Genomic DNA, 27242 nt, shown 5'->3' with positions numbered 1-27242 from the left:
GTAGATCGCCTTTCCACCGCTTCCGCCACTTGGCCACTACGTGACAAAAGGTGAAAGTCTATAAATACTCCTCAACTCTCATTGAGAAAACGATCCAATAATCCACAATTCACCCATAAACTCACTATTTATCTGGTATTAACTCCCTTATCTCTCTACAATATACTTTGCCAAGTAACACACAACTTAGGCCCTGTTCTTTCTGGCTTATTTTCACCTACTTGATTGATTCATTTCGATTCGATTCGATTCATCGATTCGATTCGATTCGGCTCCATTCGATTCGATTCGATTCGATTCACTCCATTCATTCGATTCATTCATTCACTCCATTGATTCGATTCGATTGATTCGACTCCATTAAGTTCAGCTCATTTCAGCCTTACTCATCTTAAATTTAATAGTTATTATTAATTTTGTTATCAATAATACTATTTTTTAATATTATTCTTTATTATTATTATTATTATTATTATTATTATTATTATTATTATATTTAATAATAATGTTATTAATAATTTATTTATTATTATTATGAATATTATGAATATTATTATTAAAATGAATAATAATGTTGTTGTTGTTGTTGTTGTTGTTGTTGTTGTTGTTGTTGTTGTTGTTGTTGTTGTTAAAATGAATAATAATGTTATTAATGTTAATAATAATATTATTTATTATTATTATTGTTATTATTATTATTATTAGTATTGTTGTTGTTGTGGTTGTTATAATTATTGGTATTATTATTAAAATTAATAACATTTATTATTAATATTATTGATGGGGCACGCCCAACCGACTTGACCCAATAGCCAATACGAGGTCATACAAGTCAACACGCTTGCCAACATGGTTACGGATTCGCTTGATACTCTACGAATCACGGATTGTTAAAAGCGAATTCTATCAACTGATTACTAAAAATACATATAACACATTTTCTATAAGCGAATCGCGAATCGATAAGGCGTATTCATAGCGAATATGGTAACCATGCTTGTCAGCCATCATTTGAGGTACACATAGAAATCTATAAATACCTCATTATTCACCCATCAATGGTAAAATACTTCTCACCAACAACTTCCTCTCTCTAGAAGTAAAACTACTCGAGCTACTATGAGAAGGCACGAAAACCTTAGCTTCAAGCAAGGTCCCAACTATCCACCAATCTGTAAGGCATCGAGAGAAGGACCTGTTGCGAACCCTCTGAGGCCCTATTTGTTACGCGTGAAAGATCCATCCGGAGAGAGCAAGCATAGATTCGAGGTGCCATCGTCTGAAAGGAGCGCGTTGACCCGACCCGGATTCGAGCAACGCTTACTTGAGTGTTTTTATTCGAAACAATTATTTTTACTAATATCATTATTAATATTGACATTATTATTTATTATTGTTATTAAGAATATTATTAGTAAAAAATTACTATTTTTTCATTATTATAATTTATGATTATTCATATACTCCTCCCTCTATCCCGGTCAATTGTTGTCCTTTGGTTTTTGGCACAAAGACCAAGGAAAGAGGAGGGGCCAATTATAAATGACAAGCGGACCAAATTGAGTGTGAATGATCAAATTGCTCATCAAGTTCATTCTTAAAATAGAAAGGATAATAATTGAATGAGACACCCCAAAATGAAATAGGACAACAAATTACCGGGACAGAGAGAGTATAATATTATAATTTTTTTTCTTAAAAATATTAATTTTAGTATAAATAGTATTATACTATGAATATTATTATTAGTACAGTTGATAATAACAATAATATTAAATATTATTATTATTATTAATATTAATATGATTATTTCGATTCGATTCACTCAATTGACTTTATTCGATTCGATTCATTCATTCATTCTATTCGATTCGATTCATCCATTCGGCTCCATTCGATTCGATTGATTCGATTCGACTCCATTCGATTCGATTCGGCTTTCGATTCGATTCGATTCGCTCCATTCGATTCGATTCGATTGATTCGGCTCTAAAAAGCCAGAAAGAACAGGGCCTTAATCTCTTTAAGTTTACTGACTTGAGCGTCGGAGTGAGTTCGCTCGGTACCAAGCCGAGCCCTCAGTTTGTTCATTGTTTCAGGAGAGGCCGAAAGGAAGAGTCAAGCAAAGTCATCATTCTACAAGCTTACGTGGTAACAAATCCTGCTCCGGAATTACACCCGGAACAGAAATAAATTAAATTTTCATTCATTAAACTAATTTTTCATTAAAAATAATCTTTTCATCATCAAATTTAAAAATATAACCTTTTAACTAAAACAAAATAAATTTGGTATAAAACTATAAATGACTACTATACATAAACATAAACTATTACAGTATTACCCCTATTATTAACTTCGTGACGAAAAAAGAATTTATTAAAATAATTTGAGATAATTAAAATATTTTCGTAAAAAATACACTTTAAAGTTCAAAGAATTACTCAATTCTCTTGATTAAATTTAAGAAAATTATTGAGATATAAATCTAAAATCTCTTTATTAATACAATAAAAATTAAAAGTTTTATATATACCGCGCATTTGCGCGGGATCTATACTAGAAATATAACCAACTTATAAACTAGCCCGTGGAATTCAAGGGTTTTAAACTACCAGCTAGTCTTGCTATAGACGTATATATCCGTCTATAGTTAAAGACGGGCCAAATAACTTGAAAGTGGTGACATTTTTTGCCCCCACCACCCCACTTGTTGCGCTTGTTCTATTAGAATTGTGACATTGTATTTGATCCGTCTTTAGTTATAATCTTATAGACGGATATATGCCGTCTATAATGAAATTTTGTGTTAAAGTAGTTAAGATAAATGGCTAAAAAAGGTAGTAAATCGTCGACACGCTGTAAACGCGTACATCAGCAATAAAGGATGAAGACGTTAAAACAAGGAAAGCAATCCGACGAGTTTCCACGTTAATTAATGATTAGAAAAATGATAGTAATGGGATCATCACTCATTCCTCCACTTTTTCCTCCCTATATATAACACCATTTTATGACATAGTATATCATATTCATATATTTTGTGATCCGATCATCACACTTCCCCAAACAAATCCATCATTTTAATGGCTACCCTTACCGTCCCTGCTTCCCTTCCTGATGTTTCTGATGATGTTGAACAACTCCACAAAGCCTTCTCAGGTCACCCTTTTTTTGTTTTTTGATATCGGATTCATGTTAGTCGTTCCTAAATCATTTCGTGTTTTTGTTATTAACGTTGCTGTTAGACTGTTAGGTTGGTAGGTTTTAAGTTACAACAATAAATCAATAATAGCACTAGTACGTAGTGTCTCAAAGACTCCTATCTAAAGCGGTTTAGGAGTCGGATCCGGGCAATTTTTCCGAAGGACCCATAATGAAAATTGCGTTAAAATTTATTTCTATTCTTGATACAAACATATATACTCCGTACTACGTATTACATGGTGGGTGATCCATATACGTTCTCTTGTTATAAACATGATTGATAAATTATAAAATTACGTTTGATCTGATCAAGATAATAGTCAGATCTATGATGTTTCTAAAACTTTATTAATGTGACAAATTTGATGGTTAATCCATGGCGGAAACAGGATCGGGGATGAATGAGTAATGTTATAAGGAAAACTTGAAAAAAGTTTGAAAATTGAAAATATGTTGGTAATATGAAATTGCAGGATGGGGAACGAACGAGGACTTGATAATATCAATACTGGCACACAGGAATGCTACGCAAAGAAAGATGATCCGTGAGGTTTATTCTTCAATCCATGGAGAAGATCTCCTTAAAGCTCTTGACAAGGAGCTTACTAGTAACTTTGAGGTGATTTGGTTTGCCTGCCTATTATTATCATCATCATCATCATCATCATCATGTTTTGGTTAAGATTATGCTAGCGAATGCATGTCTTAAAACCCGCGGTCCTGGCCATTTGACAATGACAATCTTTTTGAATTCTGCTCTTATTTGAGATTTAAAAAAAAAAAACTTAAAAACAGTTTGTAATATTTGTATATTGATGCCTTAAAATGTTCTACTGGACTCGGAACAGAAAATTTTCTTAATCCGCCACTGATTAAAGACCGTCTTTTGGTTGGCATTGAGGATTTTGTAGAGGTATATTTAGAATGCAATGAACCTTGTTTATGTTGTGTGATGCAGAGGATAGTGCATCTGTTTACCTTGGATCCTCCAGAGCGTGATGCGTATTTGGCTAATGAAGCTACCAAGAAGTTTACTTCAAGCAACTGGGTCCTCATGGAAGTCGCTTGCGCAAGATCTTCTGATGACCTCCTTTCTGCAAGGCGAGCCTATCATGTCAAATTCAAGAAATCCCTTGAAGAAGATGTCGCTCATCACACTACTGGTGACTTCCGCAAGGTATGCAAAGTCCTGAATCAGAATTGAGGGAGTAACATTTTAGCTACTACTTAACATTTTAGCTAATTGAACTATTTATATGATCTTTTGCAGCTTTTGGTTCCCCTAGTGAGCTCATACAGATATGAGGGCCCTGAGATCAACGCTCATCTTGCAAAATCCGAGGCTAAGATTCTTCATGAGAAGATCTCTGACAAGGCTTTTGCTGATGAAGAACTCGTAAGAATCATCGCTACCAGAAGCAAAGCACAACTGAGTGCAACACTTAACCACTATAACAATGATTTTGGTCATGCTATTACCAAGGTATGCAACAATGACAACTTGTTTTGCAACTCCCGTCTCCCTGAGATCGACCCCTACTTCCCTAACTGCATTCATTTGTTATTAACCTAGAATAGGGTAAAAATATTATCTTTGATTTGGGTACGCGACAACCCTGTCAAATCCCTTCTGATTTCAGCTTTAAGTTCTTTCATTCCCGATTACATAACGTAAGTTAAAATACGCAAGTGCTGGCTGACATTTTGCAGGATTTGAAAGAAGATGCCAAGGATGATTACCAGAAGTTGCTGAGGGCAACCATCAAATGCTTGACCACTCCCGAGAAATACTTTGAGAAGCTTCTTCGTCTTGCTATAAATAAGATGGGAACTGATGAAGGTGCTCTCACAAGAGTTGTTGCTACCCGTACTGAGGTGGACATGAAACGCATCAAGGAAGAATACTATCGCAGGAACACTGTTCATCTTGACCGTGCTATTGCTAAGGATACTCATGGAGACTACGAGAAGATGCTAATTGAGTTGGTTGGTACCGAGAATGCTTGAGTGTCGTTATTAACCTTATATCTTTGTTACCAGTTACCTGACCATCAGTCGCTGTCGGGATAGGATTTTCCTGCTTTTTAATGTACTTCGGATGTTATGTTGAATAAGAGTTTTGAATGAAATGCGAGGTTGTCATTTTCTGTCACTTACATTGCACAGACTCTTAATTTTTAAACATTCGGTCAATCAGTCTTAGTTAGGGACTGAACGGGAGAAGCATAAGGCGGTGGCAGTACTGGCAGACCTTGAGAAAAAAGGAGGGGTTGCTGGGTTTGAATTTACGACATTGAGGGTCTAATGTTACCTTACAAACCAACCAATAACACTAATTGTATGGACAAAAGGAGCAACACATTCCTGTTTACCGACCTTTTTCTCACATGTCAAGCGGCCAGGCCCTTACCCTTCCCTTCTAAGCTCTACTGTAAACACTATTACTATAAATTTGCAATGCAACTTAAAAAACATGATTTGCTGGTATAAATCTGTGTATACTGACAAACTATACTTGCGTTGAACCGCGCAAGCGCGCAAGTCACTGTGAACTAACTTAGAGACATTCTGTGGTAATATGCCTGGAAAAAAATACACAAAAATAAATTTTAAATTAGTCTATTAAAATTCTCTGGTACATATTTACATTGGGACATTTAGTCAGGCTGAACTGCAAGAAGACCTCTTTTGTCACTTTCATCATAGCCAGGATATTGAATATTGCCCCCATATTCAATTATTACGGAACTTGGACCGTCATCACTACGATCAGCATCACCCTGCTGATCTGATTCCCAATATAGAACCTTGCCATTGTTGTCAGGATCAAGATCCTCCATTTGTAGTGTCTCTGGCTCAACCAAAGCCTGCATTCTAGCGCGGTCTCTGTCTCTCGGATAAGTGCAGTAAAGCAAGGAGTAGATAGCGCAACAAGCTGACATGGTGATAGTGAATGTGATGTTTATAGCTTTGGCAAGGGAAGCACCATTCTGTCTGTCAATTTTCGTCACTGAAGAATCCGAAGATCCTTTTGGGATGGGCTTGTAGCCGTATATGTGCTGAGCTAAAACCCCGACTAGAGGGGGAGCAAATGAGTTAAGTATCGACTCAAATGCACTATCTAATGCGTAGATGCTTGTCCGATGTTTCTCTGGCACTATTTCTGCAAAGATTGGACTGCACAAATCACAATGAACTATTGGTTATGGAGTACATGCTAGTCCAATGGCAAGACATAAAAAGCGCGATTTGTGCATAACCGATAGTTCATTGTGATTTGTGCAGTCCAATCTATCGCTTGCAGAAAAAGCACGATTGTGCACAAATCACAATGAACTATCGCTTTTTATGTCTTGCCATTTTCTGAAAAAACCTCTTCTGAATCTTTCAGAAAATGGCAAGACATAAAAAGCGCGAAAAATCAGGAATGTACATACTTGTTTGTGGCCGGGGCATTCCATGAAGTGAAGAGTCCCATAACAAACAAGACCAGACCATACTTAAAGGCAGCAGAAGGATCATCTGGTAATCCCAAAAACAAAATTGCTGCCAACGGAACTGCTGAACCAGAGCTGATCTGAGATAGAATTATCCTGCCGCAATTAGGCAATCGCTTTGACAGTATATCTCCCATTTTACCCCCAAAAAGTCCTCCAAGAGAATTACCAATCACATACAATCCGAAGAGAAACGCTGTCTTTTCATGGGAGAATCCTATAAGTTCCAGCCACATAGGCGCAAATGACAGCATTCCTGACCAAGGGAAAGTTCCGGCAACACCCTGGGCAACAATTATCTGAAAGGAAGGGATTCTGACTACATATTTGGCTTCTTCAATGACCTCTTTGAGTTCTGACCAAAAGTGCATTTTTGAAACTTCTGTTTTATCCTTTGCAGTTTGATTTGAGAATCGGGGATCTGTGGCAAATACACGGACTAAAATGCCAACGAGAACACTGACTAACCCAACCAAATGGAAGGCTATTCGCCAACCTGGGATTCCTAGGAAAGATGATGAAGCGACCAAGACAGAACAGGTACTTCCTAGGATTGCACCCATATTTCCTGTTAGCTGTAACCACCCAAATGCCATGCCGCGGTTACTGTCATCTGTTGAATCTGCAACGAGGGACTGTATTGCAGGGATCACTATTGCAAGTCCTATACCATTCAATGCTCTTGATACCGCCACCTGCTCATTTTCATCAGGGATCGGCTTATAGCAAAATAGAGCGAAAAATAAATCACATATCAATGTACACTAGAAACATCAGTAGAAGTAGTACGAGCAAAAGTCAACGGATCTGGAACGCGAACAAAAGAGAAATAAGTCAAACCTGGAAGAAGGTAGTGGAGAAGGCGACAAGAAAGGTAGCAGCAGCCCAAAGCAATGCACCAAGAGCAATGACATGAGTACGATCATGGCGAACAGCAAGATAAGCAGCAAGCGGGTAGCAAGACGACTGAACCAGTGATCTAAATAAAGTCAGGGATCCAAGACCAGTTGGGTCGATATTCAGGGCTGCCCCGACTTCTTTGTATACTCCCGGGAGTAATGACTCATCTGCCCTCTCCAATATTCCTGCAATGTTTACCAACACTAATGTCAGTGTCTCTGGAGTCATCGCTTCGCTTTCGTGCTGCTAACTCTAGTACATCTAAATGGAATAGTCAAAGTAAGATGTCATTGTAAGTGATGAACAATTCCAAAGATTAAGGCATTCAACTGATAAAATACTTAAAAAATGACAATAAAATAAGTGTAAGAAACAAGTGGGATTTAAGTAAGAATTACAACCAACTGGCAAATTACTTTAATGTTCCTTTAAGCAGTTCTTGCAGTCTTGGATCATATTTTACTGAAAGATCACATGACATGATAATTAAAGGAAGAAATAAAAAGAAACGCCGTTGCCGGGGATCGAACCCGGGTCACCCGCGTGACAGGCGGGAATACTTACCACTATACTACAACGACTTGTTGATTATGTACTTGTCTTTTGAGTCTAAGAACTTTAAATTTCCCAATAACATTTTGAGTCAATCTTTTGGCTAGAGTACTGCCTTAGGTTTTTATTGTTTGTTCTTATACTAGTTTAGACCTCGTGCACTACATGCACGGTATATAGAGTTTTTATATTTATAAAATAGGTAGCTTATAATTTTTCACATTTCTCATCATTGAATTTTGTTTTGCGAAAAAAAATTGGAAATGAAAATTAATCAAGAGAATTGAGTAATAAGCCGAAATGTAATTAATGAAAATATTTTTATACCATAAAGCTAGTAATTTCAATTTAAAAAATTTCTCAATTTTTTTTGTCATGAAACTAATAACAACAATTTACAGTTTTGTTTTTATACGTGGTATGGTTCAAGTTATTATCTAATAATATTATCAATAAAAGATTTAATAATTTATAATTTTATATCAATTTTATTTTATTCTAATTAATTAAAATATTATAGTTTAGAATTTAGGGAAAATAATATAATTTGATGAAAGATTAATTTTAATGAAAAAATAATAAGTAAATGAAATATATTGGGATTAATTAACAGGAATAATCCCAACTATAGGTGATCTTCCCAAACTAATCCGAACTTCAATCAATCTGAGAATAAACCATAGTATTGACACACTCTTTCCGGATTAAACTTGGCTAATTTTTAACCGGATATTTCAGGTGAAAAAGCAAAGTGGGTCCTATTTTCTTTCATAAACATAAAGAAGTCTTCAAAATAATCTATCCCCATCATACCGTCATCTTCAACCTCCCAATTTCACCATTACCCATCTTCATCATTCCATAATCTTAATAATACCCTTTCTTCAACCTTCCATCTTCAACATCACCAATTCACTCACACCTCCATCCTTCACTACAATAAGCACCAATAACATCAACGAGATCCCCTTAAGAACATCCGATTCCTTACCATAAACACCACCTATCACCACTTAGTAAAAGTTTAACCACTCTGCCAAAATCACACCACCATCGCTACTGCCCACTAGCAACGACCCACAAACCCGCGAGCAAATAAAGTGTCCAACCTAACCTCCCCCATCGCTTGCCATAATCTAAACTAATTTGGATCTTTTGTTGCTTGAAGCGAGTAACTACATGTTTCAGATCTCCACTTTTAATGTTAACCCATGGTAGTATCTTCATTGAAACCGAATGTGATTACTAAAATTGAGATAAAGCCTATCTTAGATTATGGTTCCCAAACCTGAAGATCATACGCCTTCTATTCTACCACCATCGAGTTTTTATTTTTTTGATCACCTGATTGTTTTAGGGGATAAGATGGAGGAGAGATGAAGTGTTTTCAATTGTTTTTTTTTTAAAAAAAAAAGTTAAAAAGAAAGATTCCAACAATCCAACCAGCAAAACAGGTAGCCGGTTAACTAAGTGTATTTTGAGAAGAAGGTGTTAATAGTAGGGTTTATTCTCAGATTTACCTAAGTTTGGATTATTTTAAGAAGACCGATAATAGTTGGGATTATTCCTGTTAATTAATCCAATATATTGTAATAATTAGTTTCCTTATTTATAAAATGCACTTAATTATCATTAATTTCCTTATTTGAGAAATGTGCATTTTGGCGGGAAAACTTTTGAGATCCCCTATTCTTTTAGTAGATAGGGGATTGGTCATTTGCTTATAATTTGTTTAAGTTGGAGAAATAAGAAAACTGAAAGATATTAGCCATATTACCGGTGGTTCTACGCTCCTACTAATAGAATCGACCACTTTGGATTGTCCCATACGCTTATATGTTTTGTGGCACTTGTTTTGTTTATCTGCCACCATTCAATATACATTTAAGAGAGCGATTTGAACATTTATGTGAGAACGAGAAAGTTAGTTACGGAGTAGTTATAAGTGGTCCGGTGGATACATGACTGTTAGGAGGCATAGGCTTGTCTATGTTGTAAATGAACTCCACTATGTACATAATAAGTTCATTATTTCGTTAACTTGATCAAATAATGTCTTTTTAATTACACTTGTTTCTCTCTTTACAAAATACTCGACAATTTCCTCTGTTATTCGAAGCTTATTGCTCATCCATGGCTTTCTCTAACGCTATTATTGAAGCTTACATTCAACATTCCATGATTTCAAACATTTAAATTATGTGCCTATGTTACTTAAATCATTATTCATAAATATGCCACTCTTTCCAAAACATTAACAGTGACTTGTATATTTCATTGGTCTTACAAAAGTTCGTTGGTGTTAGTTGTATGGGCTCTCGTAGCTTAAGCAAGTGATCTGGGACTCGATTCCTGACTCTTACGAATGAAAAACTAAAACATAAACGAGTCGCTACCAACATCATCAAGGAAGAAATTTATTGAAAACTACCGATCATTACGTTACACAAGATATAAAGTCGTTGATCAATCTCAAATCAAACCCACATCTCGCATACAACACACGCGCACACACACGCTCACACTCTAAGGTCCGAAACAAGACCAATTTAGATCGTAGAAATAGACTTCAAGCTGGGAACTTCTTGAATACTCCTAGTACCACCTTCAACATTAAGGCCGTCACGAGGGCAATAATCCCTAATCGCACTGAGCTCATAGGGTGGCGCGTCACTGGCAAGCCACTGTTCAACGTCAAACTTCACCTTGGCACATCCCAAATGTGGGCCGGTGGTGGTGATGTCGATGTAGTTAACGTACCAACCATGGTGTGGGCCGGACCCATCAGAAATAAGCTTAATGGCGCATACAGGCTCATCAAGACATGGGCCTCTGCCACTAAAGACGTCCAAGTTGCTTCGCTCGAAGTAGTCGTAGTTTTGACCCATGAGTCCACCCCAGTTCTCTATGTCCGTAATGCGTACGCCATCGCCTTTCTTGTTGTAGAGCTCTAGGGTGATTTTTGAGTCTGTACCTGCCTTGATGATGGATCCGGTTTTGACGTAAATGGTGTAGACGCAGTTGGACTCGTCTCTAGCCTCCTGTAGATCATAATTAACCAAATCATATACGGAGAATCAAAAACCAGTGACGGAGCTAGGGGAGCAATACACGTTACTTTCTCCCAACAATAACATTTCTATATATATATATATATATATGTCAATCTCACACGACGACGACTGTGGCCATTAACCAACTAGTCTTATAGTCCTATCAACCATTGACACTTAAAAATTTGGTGGGATCAATAGTACAAAAGAAAGTAGAGATTTATTATTATGACTAAATGAAGCAAACGTAAATAATTCATTTTAACGTTTCTATTATAATTATAAGCGTGTGGACTAATTGAATTGACGAAAAATGAACTAGACGACAGATCGATACGTGACACAGAAATTGATCGCTTTTGACCAAAAATCAATCGGCGATAAAAAAAATAGACTAATCTAAATAGATCATACATTCATACTCCATCTATCACGGTCATTATTTCTTTACAATTACTTTTAACATGAAGATCAAGAAAAGGAAATCTATGTTTTAAGAAACACAAAAAGTGAAGATTGAAGAATAACCAACTTTTTCCTACTAAGAACGGACCCTAAAGAAATAATTTAGACACCGGAATAAGGAAAATGTAAATAAATGACGGAGAACAAGATCATATATATGACTAGAAATGGTGGTGAAAAATGAAAAATAAAAAAAATACTGTAGTGGATATGTACTTACAGATGGAGCAACAAAGATCAAAGACGAAGAGAGCAAGATGAAGATATTGAGTAGGGCGATCTTCATCTCCAATATGCTTGCTTTCCGATCCGTTTGTGAGTTCACTGAAAAGTGGTGGGAAAAAGGCTCAAGTTTGATAATCCGGTTGTGGACGCTTGTTATTGTAACTTGTAATAATGTAAGCTAATTCCAAGCTGTACATGGGCCTAAATCATGTTTATATGCTTCCTTTTCTGTACTAAAATAATGTTTTTTTTAAAAAAAATAATGTCCTGCAAACACACTAACTTTACCACTAGCTCCAATGAGGCAATGATAAATTGATAATAAGGATTTTATTTCTATTGAGTTAAAATATAGCCTTATTACTAGTCAATTTGTAGACATTACTTTAAGTCCTAAACTTTTAGTTATGCAATTATTGATTAGAGAGTCGTGTTATGTGTTATTATCGAGTAATTTGCTACTATGCTTGCCATATTGGTGAGTTAAGCTTCCATCAGGATCGTTAAGTCTTATATAATGATCAGTAACTAAGCTATAACACGTTAAAAATAACGTATTTGCTAAATCCCGCACATGATTTTACTTAATCCCGCACACTTTGTCACCTTATCCCGAATTTACCCTTTGTTTAAAACAACAACTTAGAAAATTCCCTCTCTTCTCTCTCTCAACCCCAACCAAATTGCTAATAATTTAACGAATTATGGATTTTAATTCGCACTTATTACAAGTAATTTCGTCGTTCTATCAACAAATTTATTAATACACGCCTTTTAATTGATTGAATGAATGTTTTTTTATTTTAAAAAGAAGGATTTTTACAATTAGAGTTTTGAATTTAGGATTTTGGGATTTTGGATTGTTGAAGGGTGGTTGTTGGTGGTCGTCTTATTGGCCGGGGTAGGGTGGTCGGAGAAATGGCCAGTGTTCTGAGGAGGGCGCGGTGGGCAGGCCGTTGGTTGTTTCGAGGGATGTTATTGTGGCTGGTGGTGGGGTGGTTTATGGCGGCTGGTTGTGGGTCGGTTTATGGCGGTTGATGGTGGGTCGGTTCATAGCGGCGGATGGTGGAGCATTCTGGTTGTGAGCGGCTGGTGGTGGGGCGTGTGGTGGTGGACTGGTGGGGTGGCTGATCATACATGATTTTTTGGGGGGGTTTTCTTTGTTTTTGATTATTGTCCTCTCTAATTGGGGATGAAAAGTGAGAGGGGCAAGGTCGGAATAAGACGACAAAGTTTGCGGGATTAAGCAAAATCGTGTGCGGGATTTAGCAACTCCCAAAAATAAAGTAATATTAGTAATTATTTTCTATTCCAAATCCTGAAACTCAATATATCTCTTGTATTCATTATTATATAAAAAACATTAATTGAAAAAAGTTAATAAAACCTACACTTTAATTATAACCTTTGGCCTGTGCCATTTATGGGCTTGCCTGAAATGCATGAAATAATTAGGAGAACATTTTAATTGGATGATAATTACTGGGTAAGTTAATTACTTGGGTAATGAGTTTCTTGAAGATAGGTTTTGTGTATAGAAGTAATGATTACTGAGGAGATGTTTTACTCTCTTAATCATTACCCGGGGGGAGGGTGGGTAATGTATTACCTTTTTCATGAGGGTAATAAATTCGGGAGGTGTATTATCACTCCCATATTCATTCCCTCCTTTTTACCCTCAATCCAAGTAAATCCTATAAGTAAGATCTATTATTATCAATATTTAAAAGAGTAGAAAATAAAATGGGAAGATTTAAAGAGTTCACCTAATAAGTTTACCCATTGTTTCCGTGGGGCTAATCAAGTAGCGGACTTTATGGCCAATTTAGGACATTCGTGTCCTATTCTTTCGAGGTGGGCTGATAGCCAATAGCTTCACTCATCTCCCTTATTCGAAAGAATGGATAGACTGATCATATTTTAGCGGATTAACCTAGTTTTCTTTCCTTATAAAAAAAATTAATAACCACATGTCACCATGTGCACATGGTACGCGAGGAAAAGCAAGTAGGAGTATCAATCAATATGGTCAAACACTAATGAATAATGATACGATTCATACGAAAGTGATGTAGATTTAAAGTCCAAAGGTAAGGTGGGGCCTGGGGGGCAGGTATCCTAATATGTGGATCCATTCTCTTATTTAACGTCTCATCTTTTTGTCATATGTCCTCTACTTACACAAAATCTCATTGAAGACGGGCGATATCCGTCACAAGCTTGTGACGGATACCGTTTATTCTCACAAAATACCCATTAAGAGGTGAGTGGGAAGCAGTGAAGTCTTTTTGCCACCTTGTCCTCTCCCTTTTTGTGAGAAATCATGAAACTGTGACGAATTAGCGTCATGTCATGCAAGAAGACGCTTTGCTCTACTTATTGATTGGAATATTCCGTATTTTATATTTATAATATTTGCATTCAGATGTGTATATAATGTGAATTCATAGATCTCAATTATGAATTGTGATACTCAACTAGGTGGAAGATTTTTGATATTTTATCCGAGCAAATGTCAAATATCAGAATTATTTATTTAAAATGAATAGAACAACTCGAGTCACGCAGAAAAAAATATTGACGGGCTAGGGCCGGGAGAGTAGGAGACATCTGCAATAATCACCAGTTCACCACGATTACTTTTTTTTTTTTTTTTTTTGATAAGGTAAGAAAAATAGGTTGATCTTCTAGGATATGACCAACATATCTCATCCTTTCGAATGAGAGAGGTAAGTTGAAGTCACCGGCTTTCAAACTACCTCGAAAGAGTTGGATATGAATGTCCAATAGAAGCCATGAAGTCGGCAACTTTGTTGGCTTCACGAAAACAATGTTTAATTATCACTTCATCGAAAGCAAGGTCTAATCACCGGTTCACCACGATTACTTTATTGTGACCTGATCAAACTGATCCGATCTGAATAACCTAATTCGTTTCGGATTTCAGATGTTTTTCGAGTAATTTGGTCCGTTCATTTTCGAGTCAAGCAGATTGAGTTATTTCGGGTCAATGATAATTAAGAGTGGAAAAAGTATATTACTCCCTAAGTATTATTACTTATTTTTAGTTTAGTTTTTGTAATTTTTTTTTTTTTGAAATAAAACCACAAGGGTTTTAAGTTGTATTAACTAAATCAAGAGAAACAAATTCAGCAAGATCCTCATACCAAATTCTTCTCCCTAACTGCCAAGGCCACATATGAGCTAATTCATGAGCCACTCTATTAAACTGACGTCTAGCAAATAAAAACTCAACAGACTCAAAAGATAAACATAACTCGTAAATATCATCATAAATAAGAAAAATATCACTCCTTCCGGTGCTCCTCTTCTTTAAATCTTGAATCACGTTCAAACAGTCACTTTCGATCACCACTCTTGCAATGCCATGTCTTCTTGCTTCAGATAATCCCAAGAGGACCGCTTCTGCTTCAAGTATCTTAGGCTCCCTCTCCGTTAGTTGTTGCAGCGCCACACTCCACTTCACACAACCCCCAGCGTCCCGACACACCACTCCCATCCCCGACCCCTGTCCACATAAAATTCCCGCATCCACATTAACTTTACACCATCCCTCCCTCGGCCTCTCCCACCTTTCCACCGTCATACCGTGATCCATACCCGGACCCCCCTTCACTGGTGTACCCGCCTCCTGCATTTCCTCTACTAACTCTTTCACCCTGCTCAACACGTCCCGCACGCACACATTGCATCCCTCAAAGATCGACTTATTCCTCGCTTCCCATATAGCCCATCACCCAGTCATTAAAGCCACACAATCTTTCATATTCGCTTCTCTCATCATCGCCTCACCCCACTCCCTCACCTTAATGAACCCGACCTCCCTCATCGTATCCAACCCCAACCCATCCCATACTCCCCCAACCCAGTCACAACCTCGTACAACATGTAGACAAGTCTCCACATCATACGAACAAATAGGACAACCACCAGCTATCCCACTTAGCCGACGAGCTAAATTATGCTTAGTAGCTATAGCTTTATTACACAGCTGCCAGAAGAATACTTTGATTCGCGGGAGTACTGGTACTTTCCAAATCTTGTTCCATAACCATTTCTCTCGGGCAAAGTCTGACTGCTCCACCCACTCTTCCCTCTCCCCGTCCTGTGCCCAATAGGCTGACTTCACCGAGTAGTTACCATCCTTCGTCAGGTCCCAACAACACTCATCTGGTTGGTCCCTTTCACTAAGGCGAATGTTCATAATCCTCTCAACCTCAAATGGCAGAAACAATCCCGTGACCATCTCCTGATTCCACGCACGACCTCCCGGCAACAACAATTCAGCGACCCTCATATTCACGTCCGCAGTACCTAAAGGCGAAAAAACGAACTTCAATTTCGACTCCTGAATCCACGGATCGAGCCAAACCTGCGTTCCCATTCCATTACCAATACGCTTCCTAGCTGCTAAATTGATGACATCACGAGCCTCCCATATACTCCTCCATGTATAGCTTGGATTTGTTCCTAACTCGGCCTCCATAAACTCGGTAGTAGGAAAATACTTTGCCTTCAAAACCAACGTTAGAAACGAATTCTCATCAGTCATAAGCCGCCATCCTTGCTTACCCAACAAAGCCCTATTAAATTTGTTGAAATCTCGAAACCCCAGACCACCCTTATCCTTCGGCATACAAAGCTTATCCCAAGCTAACCATGCCATCTTCCGTCTTCCACCCTCTGAACCCCACCAAAATTTAGAAACAACAGCACGTAGCTCGTCACAAAAGTTAGCTGGTAATTTAAACACACTCATCGTATATGTCGGAATTGATTGGGCAATTGCCTTTATCAACACTTCCCGACCTGCTTTACTAAGTAGTAATCCCCTCCAACCTTGCAACTTCTTGCTAAGCTTGTCCCTAATAATTTTCGTGACCACCTGCTTCGAACGCCCTACAACTGTCGGTAAACCCAAGTATCGATCTTGCACATTAACTACACGTACTCCCAAAACAGCCGCCACTCGCCGTCTCCTATCCTCTCGGGTTCCCTTACTGAAAGACACCGTCGTCTTATCAAAATTAACTAACTTCCCAGAAGCCACCTCATACTCCCTAAGAATAACTTTCACTCTCCTAGCTTCTGCCTCATTTGCCTTAACAAAATATATACTATCGTCTGCAAAAAGTAAATGGGACACTGATGGGGCATATTCTGCACCCGCTGACCGAGTCAATATATTGAGCAAGGTCAAAGCTAAAAGACAACAAGTCAACGTATTAACAGCCTAACCGACCAAGCCTGTCGGCCTGTCACTTGGGTCTCGGTCTCGGCAACTAGCCGGCCGAGAGGCATATCCGCGTACTATCATCCAGTCCCCTCGGCATGGAGTCAACCAGGCCTGCCGGCCCGGCATGGGTCCCTCGGCCGAGGGTAAGATAGTCTTTCCACCTGCTAGCCACTTGGCCACTTGGCCACTACGTGACAAAAGGTGAAAGCCTATAAATACTCCACTTCTCTCATTGAGAAAAGGATCCCAAAACTATCGAATATCATCTTAATCTGGTATAAACTCACTTATCTCTCTACAATATACTTTGCCAAGTTAACACACAACTTATCTCTTTAAGTTTATTGACTTGAGCGTCGGAGTGAGTACGCTCGGTACCAAGCCGAGCCCTCAGTTTGTTCATCTTTACAGGAGAGAGTGAAAGGAAGAGACCAGCAAACGACGTCATTCTACAAGCTTAAGTGGTCACAATCCTGCTCCGGAATTACACCCGGAACAATTGGCGCCGTCTGTGGGAAGAGATACTAAAAGCTAGTCACCTCCCTTACAAAAAAAAAAAAAAACAAAAACAAAACCATTCAACGAGCTAAGAAGATGTCAAAGCAACAAGAAACTGTGAGTGAAGGAATGACATTCTACCAGGATGACACGTTCCGTAATTCTGAGATCGGGCAGTCCCCCACCGGTCAAGTCACTGAGCCGGCGTACGGGATGCCAAAAGAGCCAGAAACACCGCTGCCCGCCGGCCAAGTCACTGTCATGGGACATGTGGTCGATGCAGCCAAATTAAAGCTATTCCTGGACCTAATGGGTAGTACGCCGATCACCCCTGTCACGACGACGGTGACGGCAGCGCACCCACAGGTGACCAGGGCCCATAAAGTGACTCCGAACAACTTGTCCGGAGCAATACAAGGAGCTGGCCATGCTAGGACGCCGACAGAGCCCGTGGTGCCAGTGGCAGACCTAAGTCCTTCCCCCACTCGCGGGAGGACAGCGTCGCAGCGGCAACAACAAGGCCACCCCCGAAGGAATGAAAGAAGTCCGACTCTCCAAAGTCGGACAACAAGAAGCCCTTCCCGCCAGAGGGAGAGAAGCCAGACTAAGGTTGCGAGGAGCCGATCGCCGCGTGTCATTCGACACGTGGTCAGACAGCCCCTCAGTGCCTATGTCCTCGAAGTCCCTGTGCCGACTAAACTGAAACTATTGTAAAAAGCAAGTCTGACAGCGAGCACTTGGCCGATTTGAGCGAAATATTTTGTTCACTAAGGAAATATAAGATGAAGCTTAACCCAATGAAATGCAACTTCGGTGTCCGGGCCGGCAAGTTCCTCGGCGTGCTTGTCGGCGCGGGGGAATTGATGCCAATCCGAGAGAAAGTACAAGCAATACTAGACCTCTACGGAGCGAGAAATCGAAAAGAGGTTATGATGCTGACCGGAAGGATGGCGGCTCTCGCCCGTTTCATCTCTCGGTCGGCCGACAAGAGCACTCCGTTCTTCAAAGTGCTGAAAGGGAATAAAGACTTTAGCTGGGGGGAGGAACATAGCACGACTTTTCGTGCAACCGAAAGCTCACCTTCGACACTACCGACCCCGTCCAGGCCGACGCCGGGGAGACGCTATATCTATACTTAGCGATTACCTCGCCACGGTCGGTCTTGTAATCGTCGGGAAGAAAATAAGCGAAGAACACCCAATTTACTTTATCGCCATACACTCGCTGGCCGAAAAAAATTACCCACCGATCGAAAAAGCGGCCTTCGCCGTCGTCGTTGCCGCAAGGAAGCTGAAACCCTACTTCGACGCACATCCCGTGACGGTCTTAACCGACCAGCCATTGGAGAAAGCATTGGAAAAATTCGAAAAATCCGGCAGACTTATCAAATGGGCGGTGGAGCTCTCCGGCTTTGGCATTCGATGCAAGCCGAGGCCCTCGATAAAGGGGCAAGCGCTTGCAGACTTCCTGGCTGAGTGCACATATCAAGAAGAATCACATCCCGGCGTGTGGGAAGTGTATACCGATGGGTCCTCCACGGCGAACAGCTCAGGTGCCGGCATCCTTATCACCAGGCCTAACGGAGACGAGTTTGAGTACGCTTTGAAGTTTACCTTCTCGGCCTCAAATAACGAATCCGAATATGAGGCGGTGATAACTGGAGTCGAGTTAGCTAGAGCTGCCGGGGCGGAGCACATTGTGTTGAAAACAGACTCACTCTTAGTGACTAATCAAATCAGAGGAGAGTATGAGACTCGAGACGATGGGATGGTAAGGTACCTGGAAAGGGTAAAAGCTGACACCTCAAAATTGAAATCTTTCCAAATACAGTGCATCCCAAGGTCTGAGAACAACCGAGCCGACGCTCTCTCAAAACTTGCCAGTTCAAGCATAAAAAATGTCAGTCGAACCGTGATGGTGGATATCAGGAATGCTAAAAGCATCACTGAGACCGTCGGCATGGTGGGCGACATCAAAGCCGAGACGACGTGGATGACTCCGATAATGAAATACAAGCTGACAAAAGAGTTACCGGAGGACCGCAGTCTCTCCCAGAAGATAAGAAGGATCGCCGCAAGGTACTTGGTGTTTGAAGGAGAATTATACAGAAGGTCCGTGATAAGACCACTCTTGAAATGTGTCGGCCCGGCCCGACGCGGAGCTTATACTCGACAGAGAGATTCACGAAGGCATCTGCGGACACCACATGGGGGCGAGAACGCTAGCCCACAAAGCTCTCCGAGCCGGCTACTTCGGCCTACCATGCTTTGAAAGATTCCAGGGCAAAAACCAAGAAGTGCAATAATTGTCGATGCATGCTCCGTGTACATGCACCTTCCCGAGAACTCGCAACCAGTGATTAGCCCCCTACCATTTGCACAAATGGGGATGGATCTATTAGGGCCATTTCCGACGGCCTCCGGAGGAAGGAAGTACCCGATCGTCGCCGTTGACTACTTCACCAAATGGGTCGAGGCCGTCGCGGTACTGCGCCAAGACCACGGCGGTCGTAAGAAAGGTGATTTGGGAGAACGTCATAACTCGTTTTGGGTTACCCCAAGTCATTGTATTTGACCACGGCCGAGAGTTTTGGAGCGACATGATAATGAATTGGTTGAAAGAGCTCGTTATCAAATTCGCATACTCCTCCGTCTGCCACCCTCAGAGCAACGGGCAGGCAGAGGCAGCTAATAAAACAATACTGAACGGGTTGAAAAAGAAGGTTGAAGATCTAAAGGGAAGATGGGCTGATAAACTACCCGGCGTCCTGTGGTCCCTTCGAACCACGGAGAAAGAAGCAACAGTGGTGCGATCCGGTCCACCTAGTCTATGGGTCTGAGGCCGTCTTGCCAATTGAAGCAGCGGTGCCGACATTCAGAACGCAAACTTTTGACCCAGTCGAAAATGAGGAAGGCCTGAGAGCCTCCCTAGACCTGGTCGAAGAAAGTCGAGACACGGCACGCCTCAACTTGGCAGTGTATCAAAACCGAATGAGAAGAGCATACAACCATAGGGTCCACAAAAGGGACTTAAGAGTAGGAGATTTAGTCCTAAGAAAGTCGGCCGCGACCAACAAAGGAAACATCCATGGTAAAATGACAGCCAACTGGGAAGGACCCTACAGGGTGGTTGAAGAAATGAGGCCGGGGACATACCGTCTGACAGACATGGAGGGTGTGCTTCTAATGAGCCACTGAAACACCGACAACCTTAGGAAGTATTTCGTATAGCGGCGGAGGTGTCTGAGACCGTTGTGGGCACCCCAACGCATGATTATGTCTTATGAAGAGTGATCCAAGTTTTCCATCGAAATGCTTGTCCCCTCCGTAGTCGTACCAAAGTAGACGCCACGGCCAAAGCCGGGCAGTCACTACAATGGCAGTTGATACTCGCGAAAGCGACCAACATGCTTAGTAGACGCCAAATGGCAAATCACTACCAATGCAGTTGATACTCGCGAAAGCGACCAACATGCTTAAGAACGTATAAGTACATTTGAGAACGCAAATCTGACTGCCTCGGCCAATCCGGGAGTGGCAGAGGAAGCGATCAATATGTCTATAGATACGAACGCTGTCGAGCCGTAACCTCGATTGCCTCGGCCAAAGCCGGGAGTGACGGGGAAACGACCGATACGCTAACATGTTCACAACAGCAGTTGGGAAGCGCAAATCTGAACGCCTCGGCTAAGACCGGGAGTGGAGGAGGAAGCGGCCGACATGCCAACATGTTTAAAAACGTTTAAGTACAGTTGAGATACGCAATCAACCGCTTTCCTCGCCGCCAAGAAGGTAAAACGAAAAAGCGCTCAATATGTTTAAAAACGTAAGACAACTTAATGGAGGATGAAATCAAAAGCCTAGGCCAAGCCAAAGGCAAATAAACAAACTTTATTGAAAAATATTTACAAGTGAGGCAAAACAAAGTCGACGGCCTCACACCGACCCCACTCACCCTGGCCGAGGGCCGTTATGAGGCCGACGTGACAAAGCGGCTCGTCTTGAAGGATGATCTGCGTCGGAGGCATCCATCCCTTCGGCGTGCCATCCTTCTCAGCCTCGAACAAGCTCATTGCCCGCACTTCGTCCTCCTTAAGATAGACCTTCTTGGCATCCATCTTAAGCTTATTCCGGGAGACATATCTATCATGCTCCCCCTGACTCTCACACCGCAAATTGACGAGGCGCTGGAAGGATCGGGGCAGTGGATAGTCCTCCGGAACCTCAACATATACCCACCGCCCCTTCCAGTCCTTGCAAGATGTCAGCTTGGAGACGGTGACATAACCCGGCTCGGTCAGATCTTTGTCACCACCCCGAGCCGCCTAGGGTAGTCTGCCGAAGATGGTGGAGCCGGCGGAAGAGGTTCACCGTTGGGGCCTCCCCTTTAAAAATACATAACCATACAAAGCCAATAATAGTCCTAATGGCCAACGGATGCAGTTGCGCCACGGCGACATTCATGGCTTTAATTATGGCCACGACGTGTTCATTAAGAGGAAATCGGAGCCCATACTCCAGATGTCTGATGTACACGCCGATACAGCCTTCGGGAGGGCAACAGACCGCCTGATCACCCTCAGGGATAACAATTCTATACCCCCTGCCGAAAGAGTAATGGTCTTCAAAAAGTTCAGGAGCGGAACAACTAGCGAACTTGTTCGTCCAAGCACGATCGGGTTTAATCGAGCAGGCTTCACCGTGCCACAAGAACTACGGCCTTTCTACATCAGAGTGGGTCTTTTCATCATCATCATCATCATCAAAACCCTCCAAAAATTTCTCATCAACTTCAGGGGAAGGCAACAAGCGCCCCCCGAACCCTATCGGGGTGACAACCAGTGGCTCCTGTTCATCAGGATGCGGCGGTTCGCTCCCCGGAGTAGAGGTACTAGGAAGAGCATCAGCAGCAGACATGGTGACAACAATTAATTAACAAGTAAAAAGTTGGGGAAAAATTTGTTTGTTTACCTTGGAAGAAAGTGTTACGCCGAGTAACGCTTCGAAAACTAGAGAGAAGTTTCTTCGAAAAAACTAGAGAGAGGAAATTTTTTGAAGAAAATGAAGTTTGATGGTCAAAATGAGGGGCTAACTGCTCTATTTATAGAGCAAAGCCCATTCAGTGGACCAATCAAGAGCAAAGCCCATGAAACGTCCACCAATCAGCACCAAGCCACGTGTCAAGCATGCAGCCACGAAATGTCAATCGACATACAGTGATGAATCTTCTTCAACACGCTCCTTGGTATCTACTTGCTAATGGCCAGCTGATCAACCAAGCTTGACAGCACCGGCCGGGGGCAATCAAAAGCACATGGCACCCTCAACCTTGGTCTCGGCCAGCGCCATTTTCTTTTCCACATTGGATGTCCATTACACAACCATGTGGAGGGGGGATATGGTACGGCCTGAACAGAACCAAGCCGAGGAAGAAGATCGGCATGCGCAGAATACGCTCAACACTCATCGAAGGTCCATACCACGGAATAGACTACGCTGGGGGCAAATTGATGGGGCATATTCTGCACCCGCTGACCGAGTCAACATATTGAGGAAGGTCAAAGCTAAAAGACAGCAAGTCAACGTATTAACAGCCTAACCGACCAAGCATGTCGGCCTGTCACTTGGGTCTCGGTCTCGGCAACTAGCCGGCCGAGAGGCATATCCGCGTACTATCATCCAGTCCCCTCGGCATGGAGTCAACCAGGCCTGCCGGCCCGGCATGGGTCCCTCGGCCGAGGGTAAGATAGTCTTTCCACCTGCTGGCCACTTGGCCACTACGTGACAAAAGGTGAAAGCCTATAAATACTCCACTTCTCTCATTGAGAAAAGAATCCCAAAACTATCGAATATCATCTTAATCTGGTATAAACTCACTTATCTCTCTACAATATACTTTGCCAAGTTAACACACAACTTATCTTTTTAAGTTTGCTGACTTGAGCGTCGGAGTGAGTACGCTCGGTACCAAGCCGAGCCCTCAGTTTGTTCATCTTTACAGGAGAGAGCGAAAGGAAGAGACCGGCAAACGACGTCATTCTACAAGCTTAAGTGGTCACAATCCTGCTCCGGAATTACACCCGGAACAGACACAATTGGCGCCGTCGCAGCAATTCGAATCCCATGAAGCGAATTATTCTCCACCGCTCTCCTAACAAGACTAGATAGAACCTCAGCGCACAAGATAAACAAGTACGGAGAAATCGGATCACCCTACCTCAATCCTCTAGTCGGGCTAAACATCGCAGAAGTCTTGACGTTGACCAGAATTTCATACCTTACCGATGTCACACACTCCATAACTCGTCCTACCCATAAATCATCAAATCCCATGCGCACCAAAAGCTCTCGCAAAAAATACCATTCTACCCTGTCGTATGCCTTAGACATATCCAATTTAAGAGCCATATGCCCTCCACCACCCCTCGATTTTTTTTGTTGATAACGAGGGAGTTGAATCCCCCCAGGCCCATGCATTCCCGCACCACCACATGGACCATGTAAGCCACCCCTTTCGGGGGCTGCAGTGGCCAAGTGATCATCGCCCCAGCTGGTAGTCGTCGAACCCGGGACCTCTCAACTCCTGCATTTCTGCAAGCTTCAAGGTTTAACCCGACTACCACTGGACTAACACCACTTGGTTCACCCATCGAATTTTTCATATAATGAAACATTTCGAAAGCCAGAAGGATATTGTCTGTAATAATACGACCATGAGTGAACACATTCTGATTCTCAGAAACTATATCTCCTAAGAATAGCTTCAATCTATTAGCCAGAACCTTCGACACAATCTTATATAACACATTACACAAACTTATAGGCCTAAAATCGACCATCTTATCCGGAGCTTTCATCTTAGGAATTAAGACAGTATGAGTAAGATTCATGTTACCTGGCATTGGTGCACCATTAAGAATTCTCAAGACTTGACGAACTACGGACGGTCCCACTATGTGCCAGTAGGTCTGAAAAAACAACCCATTCATTCCATCAGGCCTCGGTGCTTTGAGCGGATTCATCTGGTTTAAAGCTTGCACAACCTCCTCCCCTGTATATTGAGCTCGCAACCCTTCATTCATCTCCCTGGTAACACGCCCTTCTACACCTTGCATAATATCCCCAAAATCAGTCGGTCTTGTCGAAGTAAACAGCTGCTCAAAGTACTCCACTGCCACACCCGCCACTTCCTCGGTTTTCTCAACTATCCTACCCGCATCATCAACAAGCCGATGTAGTTTAGTTTTTGTAATTGACTGTTTATTTTAACGTAAATAATATTAAGTTTTAAATTATGATTTCAAATCTTTTTTTGTTCAAGTAAAGATATTTTGTCGTCATTTTTGGGTCGGTCAGTTCCAGGTGAACAAAACCCGGGTCATGTTCGGGTCGTTCAGGTCAATTCATATTTCAGGTTACATTCGAGGGCTGTAGTTCGGGTCAATTTAGGGTCTTGGGTTAGTCTTTTCAGATCGGGTTGATTTTGCTAGGTCTAGGTTGGTATATGTTGGATCAGGTTAATTCAAATTCGAGTCAATCTCAAATCGTGAGTCGAGTGTCGGGTCGGTTATTTGGGTCGGGCCAAGTTCTTAGTCTAGACACTACTAACCTACAAATTCAAATTTAGGTGGACTTTGACTAGTTGATACATAATGCTGATAAAAATTTCACAAATTTTACTTATAAAAAAAATATATTGATTTTTTTTCTAATCTTATTGTCTAAGGTTTATTTCAAAGTGTTTGAAATTAAATGTATAGAATCTCCTATGTACTAAGAGAATAGGAAAAACTCAAAGTTTTTCCGCCTTCCCACATTTTGATATAATCTCTTATTTCTTTTCTATTTCAATATAGTTTCTCTATTTTGATATAATCTCTTATTTTCTTTTCTTTTCAATATAGTTCCCTATTAAGATTTGCTTCTAGGTTTTTTAATGATAAAAATTTCATTCTCGATAAGATAAGTTATAGCTAAAAGATATGCTATTAAAAAGCTATAAAACAATATCATTAGGCTTTGTTTGGTAAATGGCATATTAGCCAAATTTCGGCATATTGGAGAGGTTTAGCATGTTTGACTTACGAATATGCTATTTATAGCGTTCGGTTAATGGCATATTGAAATGGCATATTGAGGTCCAATATGCTATTTTACAATATGCTGCTCCTACCAGCATATTGGGTTAGCGGATTAGAAAGAAAAAAATTGTCCTCTTTACCCCTTAAAAAATATTATCCTTCCTTTAATATATTTAATAAATAATTTATTCATATCCTTATTTGTCATTTTACAAAGGATCTAAACAATCTGCTAATCTAAAACTGCCAATTACCAAACACCTGTAACACAATTCTGTTAAATAAATCTGCTAGTCAAACATGTTAAATCATTATGCTAGTCAAATCTGCTTTCTAAATCTGCTTCTGCTAATATTAATCCGCCGTTTACCAAATAGGGCCTAAATCTGTGTAAAAAACTTTTTTTCATTAAAATACACATTTTATGTTATGAGTATTACTTACATTGTTTTTTTTTTTCTCTCAAATCAAAATACAATGATGAAAAACGTTAAAATATAATAAATGGTCAATTTACACTCTATAAATATAGTATACTAAAAAGTAAAATTCTATAAATACCGTGCTTGCATTGCACGGGGCTATACTAGTTTTTAATTACTACAATTAATCGATTATGATAGTCGTTTTTAATTTACGACAGTCTTACTCTTAACCAATAATATTTGTATCACTTATCAATGTGAGCGAGGCTTCCTAAACGATTGTAGAGAATTCGGCAATCATAGTTAAAGCAGGCAGGGCCGTAGGACATGGTACTGAGTACTGACGTATACTGGTAATAAGACCTGCTCCATTCGGATCACCTAACAATCCTAACATTATTATTGTGTCGACAGTCGACGGGATACATGGCGTGATGACAATCGTCCATACTCATGCCTTTTTATCACAATGGCCTCTACTGTCGATATCATTCTCCTACTGATGGCGTTGCCCTTCATTATTGTCATAATGCAGCCAATAAATATTGTCTCCATTTTTCCACAAATCATTTCAAAACGATTGGTTCTCGTTGGGAAACTATTATGCATATCATGATCATTTTATCCATATTATCTCCTACATTTTTATCTATTCAATCAGTATGAATGCAAGAAATCTGTAAAAAAAAAAAAACATCTACTATTTGACTACTTGTCTCACATCAAAGTGTGCATGTGTATCACATCTTTGGGCATTCACTAAGGAGATCTTTTTAGCTTAGGAGACCTTTACTAAATAATGAGTTGCAGAGTAATTTTAATTCAGAAGTATTTACTGATATATAACAAATGTAAGAAAGAGATAACAAACGTAAATAAACACACAAATTTAAGGTGGTTTACTGTCGATGTATTACCTTTGTCTAACGTGTATAGGAGATTAAGATTTTACGGTTCTTGAGAAATTACAGATTCGGAATGAATTTAGGTTATGACCTAGAGAATTTATATACAAATATAACTCCCTAAGACAGATGCAGAATCCTAAACCGGTTTAAGATCATTCGAAAAAGGGGATGGAGT

General features: G+C 40.5%; 5 protein-coding genes and 1 non-coding gene across 6 annotated transcripts; 1 reads left to right on the top strand and 5 right to left on the bottom strand.

Annotated features, from left to right (window-relative positions):
* The first annotated feature begins 2912 nt into the window (after nt 1-2912).
* Nucleotides 2913-5359, top strand: LOC141643458 (annexin Gh1-like). The gene is made up of 5 exons (XM_074452629.1): nt 2913-3162; nt 3681-3826; nt 4166-4384; nt 4478-4690; nt 4918-5359. Exons 1-5 carry the CDS (start codon nt 3087-3089, stop codon nt 5212-5214), a joined length of 951 nt encoding a protein of 316 aa, XP_074308730.1. The 5' UTR covers nt 2913-3086; the 3' UTR covers nt 5215-5359.
* Nucleotides 5360-5808: 449 nt separating this feature from the next.
* Nucleotides 5809-7947, bottom strand: LOC141631353 (uncharacterized). Its single transcript, XM_074444040.1, has 3 exons — nt 7545-7947; nt 6645-7399; nt 5809-6384 (listed from the first exon to the last, which is right to left on the bottom strand). Exons 1-3 carry the CDS (start codon nt 7830-7832, stop codon nt 5865-5867), a joined length of 1563 nt encoding a protein of 520 aa, XP_074300141.1. The 5' UTR covers nt 7833-7947; the 3' UTR covers nt 5809-5864.
* A 166-nt stretch (nt 7948-8113) lies between these two features.
* TRNAD-GUC (transfer RNA aspartic acid (anticodon GUC)) lies at nt 8114-8185 on the bottom strand. The gene has a single exon. It is a non-coding gene; the product is annotated as a tRNA-Asp (tRNA).
* Nucleotides 8186-10557: 2372 nt separating this feature from the next.
* LOC141643456 (PLAT domain-containing protein 3-like) lies at nt 10558-12222 on the bottom strand. Its single transcript, XM_074452626.1, has 2 exons — nt 11895-12222; nt 10558-11197 (listed from the first exon to the last, which is right to left on the bottom strand). The coding sequence occupies exons 1-2, from the start codon at nt 11958-11960 to the stop codon at nt 10706-10708; spliced, it is 558 nt and encodes a 185-aa protein (XP_074308727.1). The 5' UTR covers nt 11961-12222; the 3' UTR covers nt 10558-10705.
* Nucleotides 12223-15014: 2792 nt separating this feature from the next.
* LOC141641697 (uncharacterized) lies at nt 15015-15557 on the bottom strand. The gene has a single exon (XM_074450349.1). It carries the CDS (start codon nt 15555-15557, stop codon nt 15015-15017), a length of 543 nt encoding a protein of 180 aa, XP_074306450.1.
* A 96-nt stretch (nt 15558-15653) lies between these two features.
* On the bottom strand, nt 15654-26714 carry LOC141641696 (uncharacterized). Its single transcript, XM_074450348.1, has 3 exons — nt 26586-26714; nt 24300-24909; nt 15654-17044 (listed from the first exon to the last, which is right to left on the bottom strand). The coding sequence occupies exons 1-3, from the start codon at nt 26712-26714 to the stop codon at nt 15654-15656; spliced, it is 2130 nt and encodes a 709-aa protein (XP_074306449.1).
* Between the last annotated feature and the right edge of the window lie 528 nt (nt 26715-27242).

This window comes from Silene latifolia, chromosome 2 (assembly GCF_048544455.1).
Source record: "Silene latifolia isolate original U9 population chromosome 2, ASM4854445v1, whole genome shotgun sequence".
Lineage (NCBI taxonomy): Eukaryota > Viridiplantae > Streptophyta > Magnoliopsida > Caryophyllales > Caryophyllaceae > Silene > Silene latifolia.
This window is presented reverse-complemented; position numbering and strand designations above follow the sequence as displayed.